The 13,879-nt window shown below is 29.4% G+C and overlaps 1 protein-coding gene across 1 annotated transcript in view; it reads left to right on the forward strand.

The window, feature by feature from the left end:
* The window catches only part of LOC142330992 (uncharacterized), a 50,536-nt gene extending 39,083 nt beyond the window's left edge, over window positions 1–11,453 (forward strand). The window contains exons 7-8 of the mRNA XM_075376520.1: window positions 1,646–1,857; window positions 6,117–11,453. Coding sequence (XP_075232635.1) covers window positions 1,646–1,857; window positions 6,117–6,667 — 763 coding nt within the window. The 3' untranslated portion in view covers window positions 6,668–11,453. The remainder of the gene's footprint in view (window positions 1–1,645; window positions 1,858–6,116) is intronic.
* Window positions 11,454–13,879: the final 2,426 nt, after the last annotated feature.

Consider the following 13,879-nt stretch of genomic DNA (forward strand, 5'->3'; position numbering starts at 1 on the left):
AAGAAAACAGATTTCTTTAACACTATGGAAACTGATTTTTAAATAACATGTTACAAAACTTTAAATAATTATTTCCCTTTTGGGCACAGGAAAAACACAAATAATTATAGTAAAAATTTAAAAAATATGAAACACTAAAATAAAACCAAATCCATAGCATTGAACAAAACCCTGTAAAAAATGAAGCAAAGAAAGTCCTATGCAGTTATCTTTTCTGGTTTTCTGAAAAAGTGTACCGAAATATAGACAATTAACCTTGTATGTATAGGACTGAGCAAGTGCCCTTAACTTTCAGTGTAAGGTAACAGAACAGCTGCTTCAGTCCCTTTCGTTTAGCCTACCAAATTATTTAGAGTAAAACATGGATTTTTTTACCTTATTTAAACAATGCTGTGAACTTTACTGTTTCTATTCTGATCTTTATTCAAATAAAAAAAAAAAATTGATGTGGACACCACATGACTTCCTTATACGCCTATTAAATTACATTTACATTTTTTTTTTTTTTTAAAGAAAAGTACATTAACTTTTATTTTATTAATAACTTTTGATATGTTTTCATTTTTTTTTATTATTAAATTATTATTTATTGTACATTTTTTTTTATTTTTAATAAAAAGTAAATGAAGTCTGATTCAAACTAATGTGCCTTCCCCTTGTAAGAAATATTTCATTAATTAAAATTTTATTTTTCCAATAATCCAATTTTTTTTTGATTTTGGGCTTTTTTGAACACTTTTGGTTCAGTCGATTGCAATCAAAAGGGGAGGTGCACAACTAGATTTTATAACAGTCCTTAACCCAAAATTTCAACATCCTATGGTTAATTGTTTTTGAGTTATGTGAAACGCATACGTACGTACAGACATCACGCCAAAACTAATAAAAATGGATTCAGAAGTGGTCAAAATTGATATTTTCATTGAAATCTGAAAATCATAATTTTTCACATTCACAGTACTCCTTACTTCATACAAGGAAGTAAAAACTCAAATTTATTTACCATTGTAAAGATGTACATTTCAAATTATATTGACTCTCCTGTTTGTTAGATGATCGATAAAAATAAATATTATAAACTAAATGAATCATTTTAATTAGGGAAAACATAATGACTTATTAAATTTGGAAATATTCCTCTTCACTAACCTAACTACGGAATGAATTCTATTATAAATTTTACTACAGTTATATTTACCTGCTGATAATCGTAAATGTTTATTGATGAAATATATATATATATAAAAGAATTAAATATATATAAGAGGTTGATAATTGCTTTAGAAAATATATGCTTTTATAAAGTTAATAATTTAAGAATACTGATATAAAAACTAAATGTTTAAAAATTAAGATTTTTTTTCTTTCTTCAGTGGATGTGGAGTGAAGTCTGCTTTATTTTTTATTAGAAGTGAATGAACTAAATATGTTAGAATAACTATTACTAGAACTTGGTAACTGTATTTTCGTAAATGAAAATATGTTGATTCTTGAGAAATTGAGTAAAGGTGCGAGTAAGGATGAGATATTTAAATTTAGAAATAAGTAATGCATTTTTAATGATGTACTTTATGAAATTTAAAAAGTGAATAAATAAATAAGTAATGATTACTCAGAATATTTAAATTAATAATTGTTTTTACAGTACATTTTTAAAACTTGATAGCAGAGTACAAGATGTAATAGTAGTTGTAAAAAAATGGATGACTCTTACAAATTTCATTAGTTCAGATAAACTATCTGGATATGCTGTAACATGGATGGTATTATTTTATTTAATGCAAGATGAAAACCCCATCATACCTCCAGTTATTGTTTTACGGACAAATAATGATGCTGATAAAACATTTATAACAGGTAATTAAAAAAATATACAGGCTGAAAGAGAAATAATTTGGAAACTGATTCTAGAGCTTGAAATAAGAAAAAATGTTCATACATACATTTGTCCGAAAACACTTTATTATCAAGTTATGTCTAGCAAGACTTTGCCAGTGAATCAGTTCTCTGGTGAAATAAGATTGTACTGAAATTTGTAAGTCATTTCAAGGGATAAACTTGAAAAACACATTTTTTTAGGTTTCAAGTATAATAACTTTGTTAAATGACTAATAAATTTGTAAATTCTATTTATCAAAACTTGTAGACAATTTAATTCTGAGAAAATTGTTGTACTATAGTCTAAAAAAAAAACAAAAAAAAGTAATTAACTTTTATTATTAAAAACAACAGAGAACAAAATGTTATGTTATAAAGAAAAATGTTATGAATTTGTAAGAATTATAAACAGCTGTTTTTAGTTCAATAAATTTAGATCTTTGAAAAATTAAGTTGGCAACACTAACTGTACGCTTCAAAATTAATTTGAATTCAACTCGTTGTCATAAAATTGTGGTTACTTATTAATCAACACTAGGCGGTTTAGTTGTTTTTGATATGATTTTGAATATGTTTAATTACTTTTCAGAAAAACGTTGTGGAGTTTTTGTGTTTGTTGTTCTCTAAATTGAATTCACATTTTCACAATTGAATCTGAATTTAAAAAATTGGAATTCAGCTTTGAATTCTTTGATTTGAAAAATACTGTATCTTTTCAGTCATACAGAATAAGTTTTAATTGAATAATTTTTGTGTACAGCTTTTGTGACAGAAGTGCTCCAGCTGTGGTGGAGCAATACCGATGAAGTTATCCTGGATGAGAAGTTCCAAACTATAAAGTATTACGCTTCCCAGTGCTCTTGTTTCATTTGAACATCAGCTGTTACTTGGTGATGAAAGAGAAAATATTCTTCTGGTGGTACAGCATAGTCCTATAACAAGCTTGCACAGAATTCTACATGACTCAACATACCACAAAGTACAGTATGAAGGACTTTACATGGTCACAAACTGTGTCTTTATCATGTTCAGAACGTTCTACACCTCCAGCTTGGTGACCATGCCAAACAACTGCAGCTTTGTCAATGGGTTAACAATAATTACCTCTTAATTCTGTTCATACTATTTTCGGAGTAAACTACCCATAATGGCATAAAAATATAGAGAATTCACATCAGTGGTCTGAAGAAAACCCACATACTGTAGTCGAATCAAATTTTCAGCAACAATTTTCGGTGAACATTTGGTGTGATATGATCAACCACCAAATAATAGGTTCTTCCATACTAGAAAAATGTGTCATGGGGAGAAATTATCTGAAATTTTTAACAATGAATTTCTTACAGTGCTTGAAAATTTGTCATTGGTGAAACAAATTGAAATGTATTATCAATTGATACTATAGCAAGTTTACTATAGCAAACATATTTCCTGAATGAAGAAAACAATTCTTAGATAAAAAAATTTACTGGTAAATGGATTGGATGTAGAGGACCAGAAGATTGGCCACCTAGATCTCTGGACCGTACTCCCTTAGATTACTGTTTAAGGGGATAGATGAAATACGATGTACACAAAAAAAGAGTAGACACAATTGATGAACTGATTGGTTGCATTTTCATTGCTGCTGAAGATATCACATTCCTTGTTGTCGACAGAAAATGTAAAGAAAAAGTTGAAAAGTACATCGATGGTGGAATTTTCTAATATTTATTGCAAATTAATATAGTATAAACCAGTGAGTGAGTTTTTCTTAAAAAAGTATTTTAAGTTTTCAAACATCTAAATTTGTTGTACTGAAAACAGCTGTTTTTAATTTTTACAAATTCATAACAATTTTGTTTTTTTTTAATAGACTCTTAAATCAGTTTTCTCAGAATTAATTTTCTACAAGTTCTGATAATAAAATTTACAATTTATTAATCATTTAACAACAAAGTTATTGTAATTCAAACGTGTTTTTGTCATAGAATTTTTCTATTTTATGTTGGATATCTTGAAAATTATGTGAACTACTGTTCTGGGACCTGTTTTGTTCAATTTTTCAGGTCAATAAGCATATGAAACTTCAAGTTTAACCCTTATATAATGCTAAAAAAACCTCACTATGACCTCATTTCACCAGGGGAACTAAAATCCAGGTGAAATGTTTAGTTAACCATAACTTGATAATGAAGCATTTTCAGACATATGTTTGTATGAAATATTTTCCTCATTTTAAGCTCTAGAATCAGTTCCCATATATATATATATATATATATATATATATATATATATATATATATATATATATATATATATATATATATATATATATATATATATATATATATATATATATATATATATATATATATATATGTGTGTGTGTGTGTGTGTGTGTGTGTTGTGTATAATATATTGCAATGTAATTATCTTGTTATATCATAATACCGTAAAATAACAACTATATTTTCAGTGACAGTAAATTTAGATACTTTTCTAGAGTTAAGATGTTAACAATGCCAGCTAAAAAAATTGGGAGTGAAAGGTTAGCTCCTTTTATGTTTAAACAAAAATTTTGAAAATTAGGTAGGTTAAAAAGTTATTATGATGGACAATTGCCCTATCAAATAGAAAATTGTCAATTACAGAAAGGCCATCAGAAAGTTACGCAATTCAGTTTCTTTTTTTTACTCATTTCTTGTTTACATGAACAGTACAACATACTATGGATTAGTTTACTGTGTTAGATAGTTTACTAGATAGTTTACTACGTAAATATGGTTTACTGTGTTAGATAGTTTACTACGTAAATATGGTTTACTGTGTTAGATAGTTTACTACGTAAATATGTTACTATGTATAGTTTATTAAACTATAGTAGATAGTTTACTATGCATTACGGTGCGCAAGTGTACCACCGGGTTAATTGTTTGCAATTACTTGATTGGTTGTCAGCAGAATTTTATAAATGAGGTGACATTTAAAAAAATAAAAGCTTAATAAATTTTATAATAATTAAAAATTTGATAAAACAAATAATTACTAAGATATTGAAGATTAAAAAATTAAGGTAGCCGCCATTTTGAAATTTTTGAAGATGCTGTTTTTAAAATTTTTTATTTTGTATAATAAGACACTAGTCTTAGATTTCCCAAATGTAATTAAAAGTAGAGAACCATACCCGTTCCTGAGAAATAATTTTTTTTTTTTGAAAATCACAAAATGGCATTCAGAAGGAAAACAAAGCAAAATAGACCTTAGGTCGACATGAACTTTTTTTTTGCTCATTTTGGTGTCCTGAATCAATATCTGAAGTTCAGGGAATATCCTGGAACACTCTGCATAAATATATATATATTTTTTTTTTTAAATAAATGTTTTAGAGGAAACAGTAAAAAAACAAATTTATCAAAAACCAATTGACAATGCAAATTCACAATGCTGTACACTAATAGCAGAACAATCACTGAGACAGATTTTATGTTTAAAGATTAAGTAACGCTTTTATTTAATGTATGTGCTGAAAGACAGCCTGGAAATTATGAGCGACATCAGAAATGGTTCAATATGTCAGCAATGGTACATACAAGATCATTACAAGTACTTTGTAATGATCTTATCTGTAAAAGAAGTCATCTTCTTTCAAAAAACTTTACTAGAGTTCCTGAGAAATGCAGACTTTTAGGTTTCTTTCTATTAGAAAGAAAGCACAGTACTCATCTGATAAACTTTACATAACCCGAGAAGTATTTCTTTAGAAATACATTGTTGCAATAGTAATTCTTTCTAACAGATTCAGTAATTCCGTAAGTGGAATCTAGTTAGTTCTCAATGCCAATCAGTCTTCATGATTTCAGTCTAAGATGAGTTTGCCCTACTTCATCTTTGAACAGTGTTACTATACTCACATCAAAATGCAAGTTGCCATAAGTAATTTGCTTTCATCAGTAAATTTCAATTGTAAGAACTCCCTGCAATGATTAGAATTCAATTATATACACATTGAAGTTTAAAACAACCATCTAAACACCTATGTGTTACGCTGTGCAATGATTAGTAACTTCATACTTCTATATAATAGATAGGCAATATACAAGAGATTTTATTTAGATTTATCTGTTATAACTCGGTCCATGTGAAATTAATGTTTCCTTTAAGTGATTAAATTTCTACACGAGATACACCATTTGTTCTGTTAAAAATGTTAAATTTTCTTTTGTTGTGGTATATCTTTTAATAAAATTTGTCTACAGGATGGGACTGCCGATTTACACAAGATGTATCATCTCTACCTAAGTCAGACAATAGAAGAACAGTAGCACAATTAGTGTATGGTTTTTTTAAATATTACTCTTACAGAAACAATTGTCAGTTGGTTCATTGTCCATTAACTGGAGAATTAATTAAAAAGAAAAATATAGCTGAACTTAATTTACCACCTCCATATAGAACATATAAATTCAACTTATTACGAAATATTATAAAGGAAAAATTCCTAATCACCAGTGGATTATGTGTACAAGATCCTATTCAATTGAACTGTAATTTAACTTATACATTACAAGAAAATGAATTATATAATTTCTGGGGGTTATGTAAGGAAACATTAACATTGTGGAAGCCATTGATTGCAAATCAGAATCAACATTCACCAGGAATTGTGAAAAGTAAATCAAGAAATCCCCGTCCTCTAATGCAAGCAAATGTTAATTTACATAGAAGCAGATCAAGAGTTAATTTCCGTAGAAGCAAATCAAGAGTTTATTTCCGTAGAAGCACAGAAGACATTACTGATCTTCTGTAAAACAAAATTTTACGCCTTTAAAAATTTTCCATATATTTAGGCTTGATAACTTCACAAAATAAAGGCTTATATAAATTATCCAACTTAGTCAGGTCAACCATCAAACCAAATTGTATTGTATGTAGGTCTTTAATACAACTGGACTAGTTGTCCTTCTACATCAAGGCAGTAAGTAGATAGAATCACCCACCAATTCTCCCTATTGTTAAAGTGATGTTAGTAAGAGTTGTCTGACGAACCGGCCAACTTCACTCAATATTGAAACATCAATGTGTTCATGTCATTCAGAAAATTTGAATTTAATTTTCAATTTTACTTTTCAAATCATTAATCGGAAAGTGATAAAATGAGTATGACAGCAACAAATTTTTACAACTTTTGAACTGTAATAAAACTTATATACATCTGTGAAATATATCTTCACTTACTGAGATGTACTGACAACAGAGATCTAATGAAAGATGCTTAACAAAATTTACTTAATTTTTTTTTTAGATTAATAAAAATGCCAAATCAAAATATTCAGAAGAAACTTTAGCTATATATTTCCCTTATGATCCAAGATATTAGCTGTGATGACATAGCTACTCTTAATTTTGTTTTAATAAACGGTCAAGCTAAGTAATTTCCTGAAACACTCATTGTCCATTTTTAGAATTATTCTAAAATTGCTTGCTACTAACTCTGGCAATAAATTTGTGTAGCTGAAACTCTTCCCATTTAACCACTTTTTGTCCAAATTGATAGTTTTTTCCTTGAAACTGAAATAAAGTTTAAAGTAGTAGATGCGACTCCAATCTTTTGTAATGTAGACAGAGCCAGAGGTATAGTGAACATTCACTTGTGAGACTTAATAAAACTTAAAAATTGTATCAAAGTATTGCAGTGTGAATATTTGTCTCCAGTTTATTAGGACTAGTCAGATCAGTTGAGTGGACCACAAAGAGGGCTGTATTGCAGCAGCTTTAATAATTAAATATGATTTTGAAATATACAGTATCCATAAAGTCTTTCCACGATTATAAAAAAACTATTACAGTTACAGCTAAGTGGTTTGAGGCAAAAGAAAGAAAATGCTATCAAGTTTTTTTTTACCATGTCAATAAACTTGTGTGCCTTTTATCGTTCATAGAATGTCCAACCAGTAATCAATTTTATGCCATGCGTTGGTCAAAATTTTTTTGGTAAAACTAGCAACAGCTTCAGTTATTCTTCATCTCAATTTATCCATATCAGGTACAGGTAATGCATAGACTCTGTCCTTAACATAACCCCAGAAGAAATAGCTAAGGGAGTTATGTCTGGTGATCGTGGTGGCCAGGATGTGGGATCATCACACTCAATCCATCTGCCATGAAATGATTCATTCAAAAAATGAGTAAATGCATTCATTCATTCATTCAGTAAATGTTAGCTGTTATTGATTGCTCAATGATCTGTTGTGCATCAAATCACACCACACATTCACTTTAGGGGAATCTCTAATTTTTTCCCTGATAATATACAGATTTTCTGAGCCCCATATTCTCACAATATGTTTGTTCACTTTCCCTGATATATGGAAATTAGCCTCATCTAATAAACACACACACTGCAAGTACTTATTGTCATTATCGATCCATTGCAAAATCTCAGTTGCAAAGGCAGGACGACGAGGGCCATCATCTGGCTGTAGATATTGTAATATCTGAACTTTATACACATGCAACCTTAGTTTCTTGTGTAAAACTTTTTGCACGTTGCCCAGGGAATCCCGGTTCACGAGATGCACAATGATTAGATTCAGAAAAGTTATGTAGAAATGCTTGCACAACCTCAACCTTCTCTTCACTAATGGATGGCTGCCCTGTTCACAGAACGTCGACTAGACTTCCATTCTGCTTAAATTTTGCATACCATGCAAATGATACTCTTACTATCAGGTGCTGGTCTTCCATATTCCCTTCTAAAATCGGTGATTTCAACTCGTGATACCACAACACATATTGCACTTTCTCCTGGATTGACACCACTTTATAAAAAAATTGATCACAGTACCCTCTACTCTGCCTTTACCTGTAACAAACTAATGTAAAAAAAAATTGATAATTTTTTTCTTTCTTCTGCCACAAACCGCAAAACTGTTACTGTAATAGTTTTTTTGTAATAAATTTTTATATTCATGGAAAGACTTTATGGACACCCTGTATTTTAAAGTATTCATCAAAACTATTTTATATTATATTAAGTGTGTTATCTCATATTTGGTATGTTGTTCAATTTATTTTTTTTTTCTAATTACACATAAAGCCAAGATATCCAGCTCAGACAGATTTTTGTTTTTATTGGTGCCTAAATATTTTGATCTCAACAATTGTGCATTTTTTTCTTCACTTTGCTCTTATGACCTCTCATACATGCACAAGTGAATACATTTTTATAACTTTTTCCATACTCCCTTAAAGTTTTCTATCTTCAGTACTTCCTTTATCCACTAACCTGGATTAGGCACTGGGGATCACAGACTGCCATTTCTTAATTCTTTCATCACTTCATAACCCTTTCCTTTCCTTTTAATTGTGGTCATTGTCGCCCCATGATTTTACCATGGCAAGCAGCCTATCTGGGATCCTTCCCTTTTCCTAAGATCTATAGATTCTTCTAACTCTGCCTGTTACCTTCCCTCGACTAATCTTTGTTCTTTTCAATTTCTGATGTATTAGAGGACTCTAGGGATCAGTAATTCATTTCACTGGCATAATAGAAAAGCATTTTCTCTCTACTGGCAAAAAATTTTAGTACCCAGGAGTTGGTGCCTTCATCGTATGTAAAGCCTAAAATGAATGTTTTTCCTTCATTTAATTCAAGTGTGTTAATTTTTCTTTGATTTTATTGTCAATATGTTTCAAAGTTAACACTTTGGTACAGAATTTATGAGTAAAAGTAATTAAACAGAATTAAGTTAACACTAACTAGAATAGGGTTTGCACCCTACAAGAATAAAAAATAGATAAAAAACGGTGAAAAGAAAATTCTTGTTGACAAGTAAAAAAACAAGAGAATATATACGATTACCAATTTTTTTCAAAAAGTCAGGATTCTATTTACTTTTTTTTAATGCATGAGGTAATGAAGAATATCCTGAGCTTTATTCTGATAAAAATAAGGAAAATTCATTTTTAAAATTAAGTTTTCTGCTAGTAAGGATAATTTTTTTACTTATCCCATCAAAAGCTGTTAAGTATAATTATTTAATTTATAACTATTTTTGTAATTATCTAATAACAGAATCTGTTTACTTAAATCAAGAACTAATCTTTACAATTCGCTGCATAAATTGGATAATTTATTACAATTGAGTTGTTCCATGCATGCATACATATTGCTTACAATGTGCATCACGAAAAGGTTCACTAACAAGGGTCAGTAGGAAGCAGATTACGAATGTAATTATATAATTTGGCCCAAAAATTGTGTAAAAATGACTTAACAGTTTCTTTTAAGTATAATAATGTAAGCATCAATATTCTTCATCTGATTTCTTGAATTTAACCGATGAAAATAGACTGATGATTCTCCAAAATACTTGCATAACAATTTTGTTTGTATAACAATACATAGAAAAGTAACTATTTACAGTTCATCAATAAATTGTCTCTATAATTATATGCTCAAAATAATTTTCAACAGCAGCTTCTGAATTGTGAATTATTTTGTAGTAATTTTTTATATTTAATATATTTACCTTAACACTATTTCATGTATTTGTATTTAAATAATTAAAATGAAATAAACTACTTTTTATGTTATAAGTTTTCTTAGATTGACCTGATCTACGAGGGCTATTCAGAAAATAAGGAACGTTTTGGAATTTTAAAAAACCAAGTACAAGAAAAACTTTTTATTATATACATGTGAAAGAGGGACTAAAATACTACTTTTCAACATAATCACTATACAAATTCAGGCACTTATCATAGCGGTGGACAAGCTTTGAAATTCCTGTGTCATAGAATTCTGCCGCCTGTGATCTCAACCACTCAGTGACGCGTTTTTTGGCACCCATCTTGCACAAAATTTGTAGTAGCCTAGTTTCTGTAAAACAATTTCAAACAATAAAGTCCGTGAAACTTGTGGGAAACATAGAGAAAGCTCAGTTATTGTGAAACGGTGGTTTTCACAAATCTTTTCGTCAACTTTGGAGACCAGATCGTCAGTCACAATGGTCGGACGTCCACTCTTCTCTTTATCGTGAACGTTTGTTCAGCCATTTTTAAACTGAATGCACCACTTCCTGACAGAACTTTCACTCATTACGTTGTTCCCGTACACTTCACACAGTTCCCGATGAATTTCTATTGGTTTTAAGTTTTTTGCCAACAAAAAATTAATCACAGACCACACCTCATAACTGGCGGGATTTTCGATTGCAGCACACACTTCAAGTTTGTATATAAAAAAAATGGGCAGTGCGGAGATGTTCCCGTTGTCACGGCTGGACGCTGACTGAGGTGCCGAGCACGAGCACACCAATATATACGCGATTGGCGTGCGCCTGGCGGTGTCAGGTGGAAACGTTCCTTACTTTCTGAATAGCCCTCGTATATAATGTTTAATTAATTTCCGTTCAGATATACAATAAAAGTTAATAAAACATGTTAATTGTTCATGATATTTTGGTCATTAATCAATTGTTAGTTTCACTTCACATAGCTAGTGAAAGTAGCTTCTGATTAGTATCACCAAACATATGAAAATAATAGGTCAAAATGTAAGATATTTGAAATGTATCATTATCATATCCTATTTCTAGAAACTTAAGGGAAATATAAATAAGCAAAAATAAAATGTCTCATTTTAAAATTCATCTTTTAATATTTTCCTGCTTGGAAAAGGTTTTTCTTCTCTCCCTTGAAAAATGTTATAACAGTTTTACTGCTAATATGTTTGCTGTTACAATGTTTTTAATATAAATAGCACATGCATTAATTTATTTTAAAGTTTTTTTACTACAGACATTTAGATAACCCAGTACATATTCAGTCATTATTTTTCTTATTCTTTTGACAGAATATGTTTATCACATAGAATTTCAATTATATGTATGTTATTTTTTTTGCCACATGTATTTTTCTAACTCAAAAGTTTTTTTTTCAGTTGCTCATTAAAATGATGAGTCACTGTATTACCTTTTCCATTTTAAATTTTTGAGTGTCCCCTAGGGGGTTTGGAGTGTTGAGGTCTCATAACAAAAAATAGATTGTTTCAGAACTTGCTAAATTTATTTTTTCTATGTTGAACAGATGTAATAAAGATGGAGGCTCCTTCCTTGGTAAAATATTCCAAAGGTAAACTAGTTCCCATTAGGATCTCTGGATTGGAAACGACTGAGGAAGGGGTCACCAGAAAATTAAAAAATAATATTCTACGAGTCAGAGCATGGAATGTTAGAAGTCTAAAAAAAGGATGGTAGATTAGAAAATTTAGAAAGGGAAATGGATAGATTAAATGTAGATAGAAGTATTAGGAATTAGCGAGGTTCGGTGGGAAGAGGAAAATGACTTTTGGTCAAAAAAAAACTATTATATTATTAAAAATAAATAAATCTTGGTATTTATAGGTATCCTGGATAAGTGTCGCTTTGATATTAGAGGGACGGGTATAGAAAGGAAAAATTGTGCAGGCAGGCAACGTTTGGAATATGTAAAACAAATTGTTAGGGATGTATGATGTAGGGGGTATACCGAAATGAAACAACTGGCACTATGTAGGGAATCTTAGAGAGCTGCATCAAATCAGTCAAATGACTGAAGACAAAAAAAATGTTGAGCTGATGAAAAATTGGTGAAGGGATACGTAAAAAGAAAGATTTAACATACTTAAAAGATAATTTCTGTATTTTTTATGATAATAGAATCCCAGGATATAACAACGTAAACTCATCTATAAATAAGAATTTTGCAGTAGAGGTAATTTCTTTTTTGAACTTACTACCATTAAATGCCACATAGACTCTACTGCACATTACAGTAAATTATTTGTACAGTAACTTAATACAAGTTTCTAATTTCTGTTATTTAAGTTATAATTCTATTTCTGTATGCATAAATATTCATTATGAACAATAAATCAGCCAAATTAGGAAATTAAGAAGTGTAAAATGATTATATACGATAGATATGATAAATAAAGAGTATAAGTACTACTCTACTACTTGAAAATCCTGAAGAGTGCTTTAAAAGTATTAATAATGCAGAAAGCAAAGGATAAGAAACATCTGGAATATGAAATTTCAAAGTTTCAACACCATCTGGAATACGGTGTTTTGTTTTCCTAATACTAGAGTATACAGTAAAATTTATTGACAAGAAAAGAAAAAATTAAAAATACTACAAATAGCCAATAAAACAAAAACCTTTTAGGAAAATAAAAAGGCAATAACATGAAAAGAATTGAATTGTTTGTACAATATGAGCCACATACAAAAAATAGAAAACTATATATTATATCATTGTTTGAAGAAAGATGTTGGGTACAATCTAACTTTACCAGTTGTGATTGATTTATCCTCAGAAAACTGAGATGCACAAAACCACAAATAAAAATTATTAGATAAACATGAAATTATGTAACTTCACCAGAAAAATTCTCTAGTCAAAGAACAAAATGTAAAACTCATTGATTTTTGATAAATAGATATAAATCCCATAAAACAAATAAATTAGCACATTTAAAAATGAGAATAATACAAACAATACCAAATTGTTTAGTTTAAATAATTTTTTTTTTTTTTAATCAAGATGTTTACAAAGTTTGAAAAAGAAAATGATTAAATGCATCTTCTTTGTGTTGTTACATGGAGTTGTATCTTGGAGAATGTCAAAAACATTGTTGAAGAGAATTAAGGACTTACAGATGTGGGTCTGTTGATTACAGCTTAAGATCAGTTGGAAAAATACAATTTACAATGAAGATGCACTTGAAAGTCTCTTTACTGTCACCAGAGGTAATTAAGATTGTACTGGAGATAGCTGGAGTATTTTATATAAATGGTGAGACAATCTGAGAAGTATCACCTATAAGGTACGGTATGTGGCCATTAATATATTGTTCTGTTTGATCGTATGTGTGTTTGGCATGCCAGTTATTTACTAAAAACTATGTAAATAAAAATTTGTTTCTCCAACTAAAACTAAGTGAACATTTGTGCCTACATAAAATTTAATCATAAAT

Source organism: Lycorma delicatula, chromosome 10, assembly GCF_047948215.1.
Source record: "Lycorma delicatula isolate Av1 chromosome 10, ASM4794821v1, whole genome shotgun sequence".
Classification (NCBI taxonomy): domain Eukaryota; kingdom Metazoa; phylum Arthropoda; class Insecta; order Hemiptera; family Fulgoridae; genus Lycorma; species Lycorma delicatula.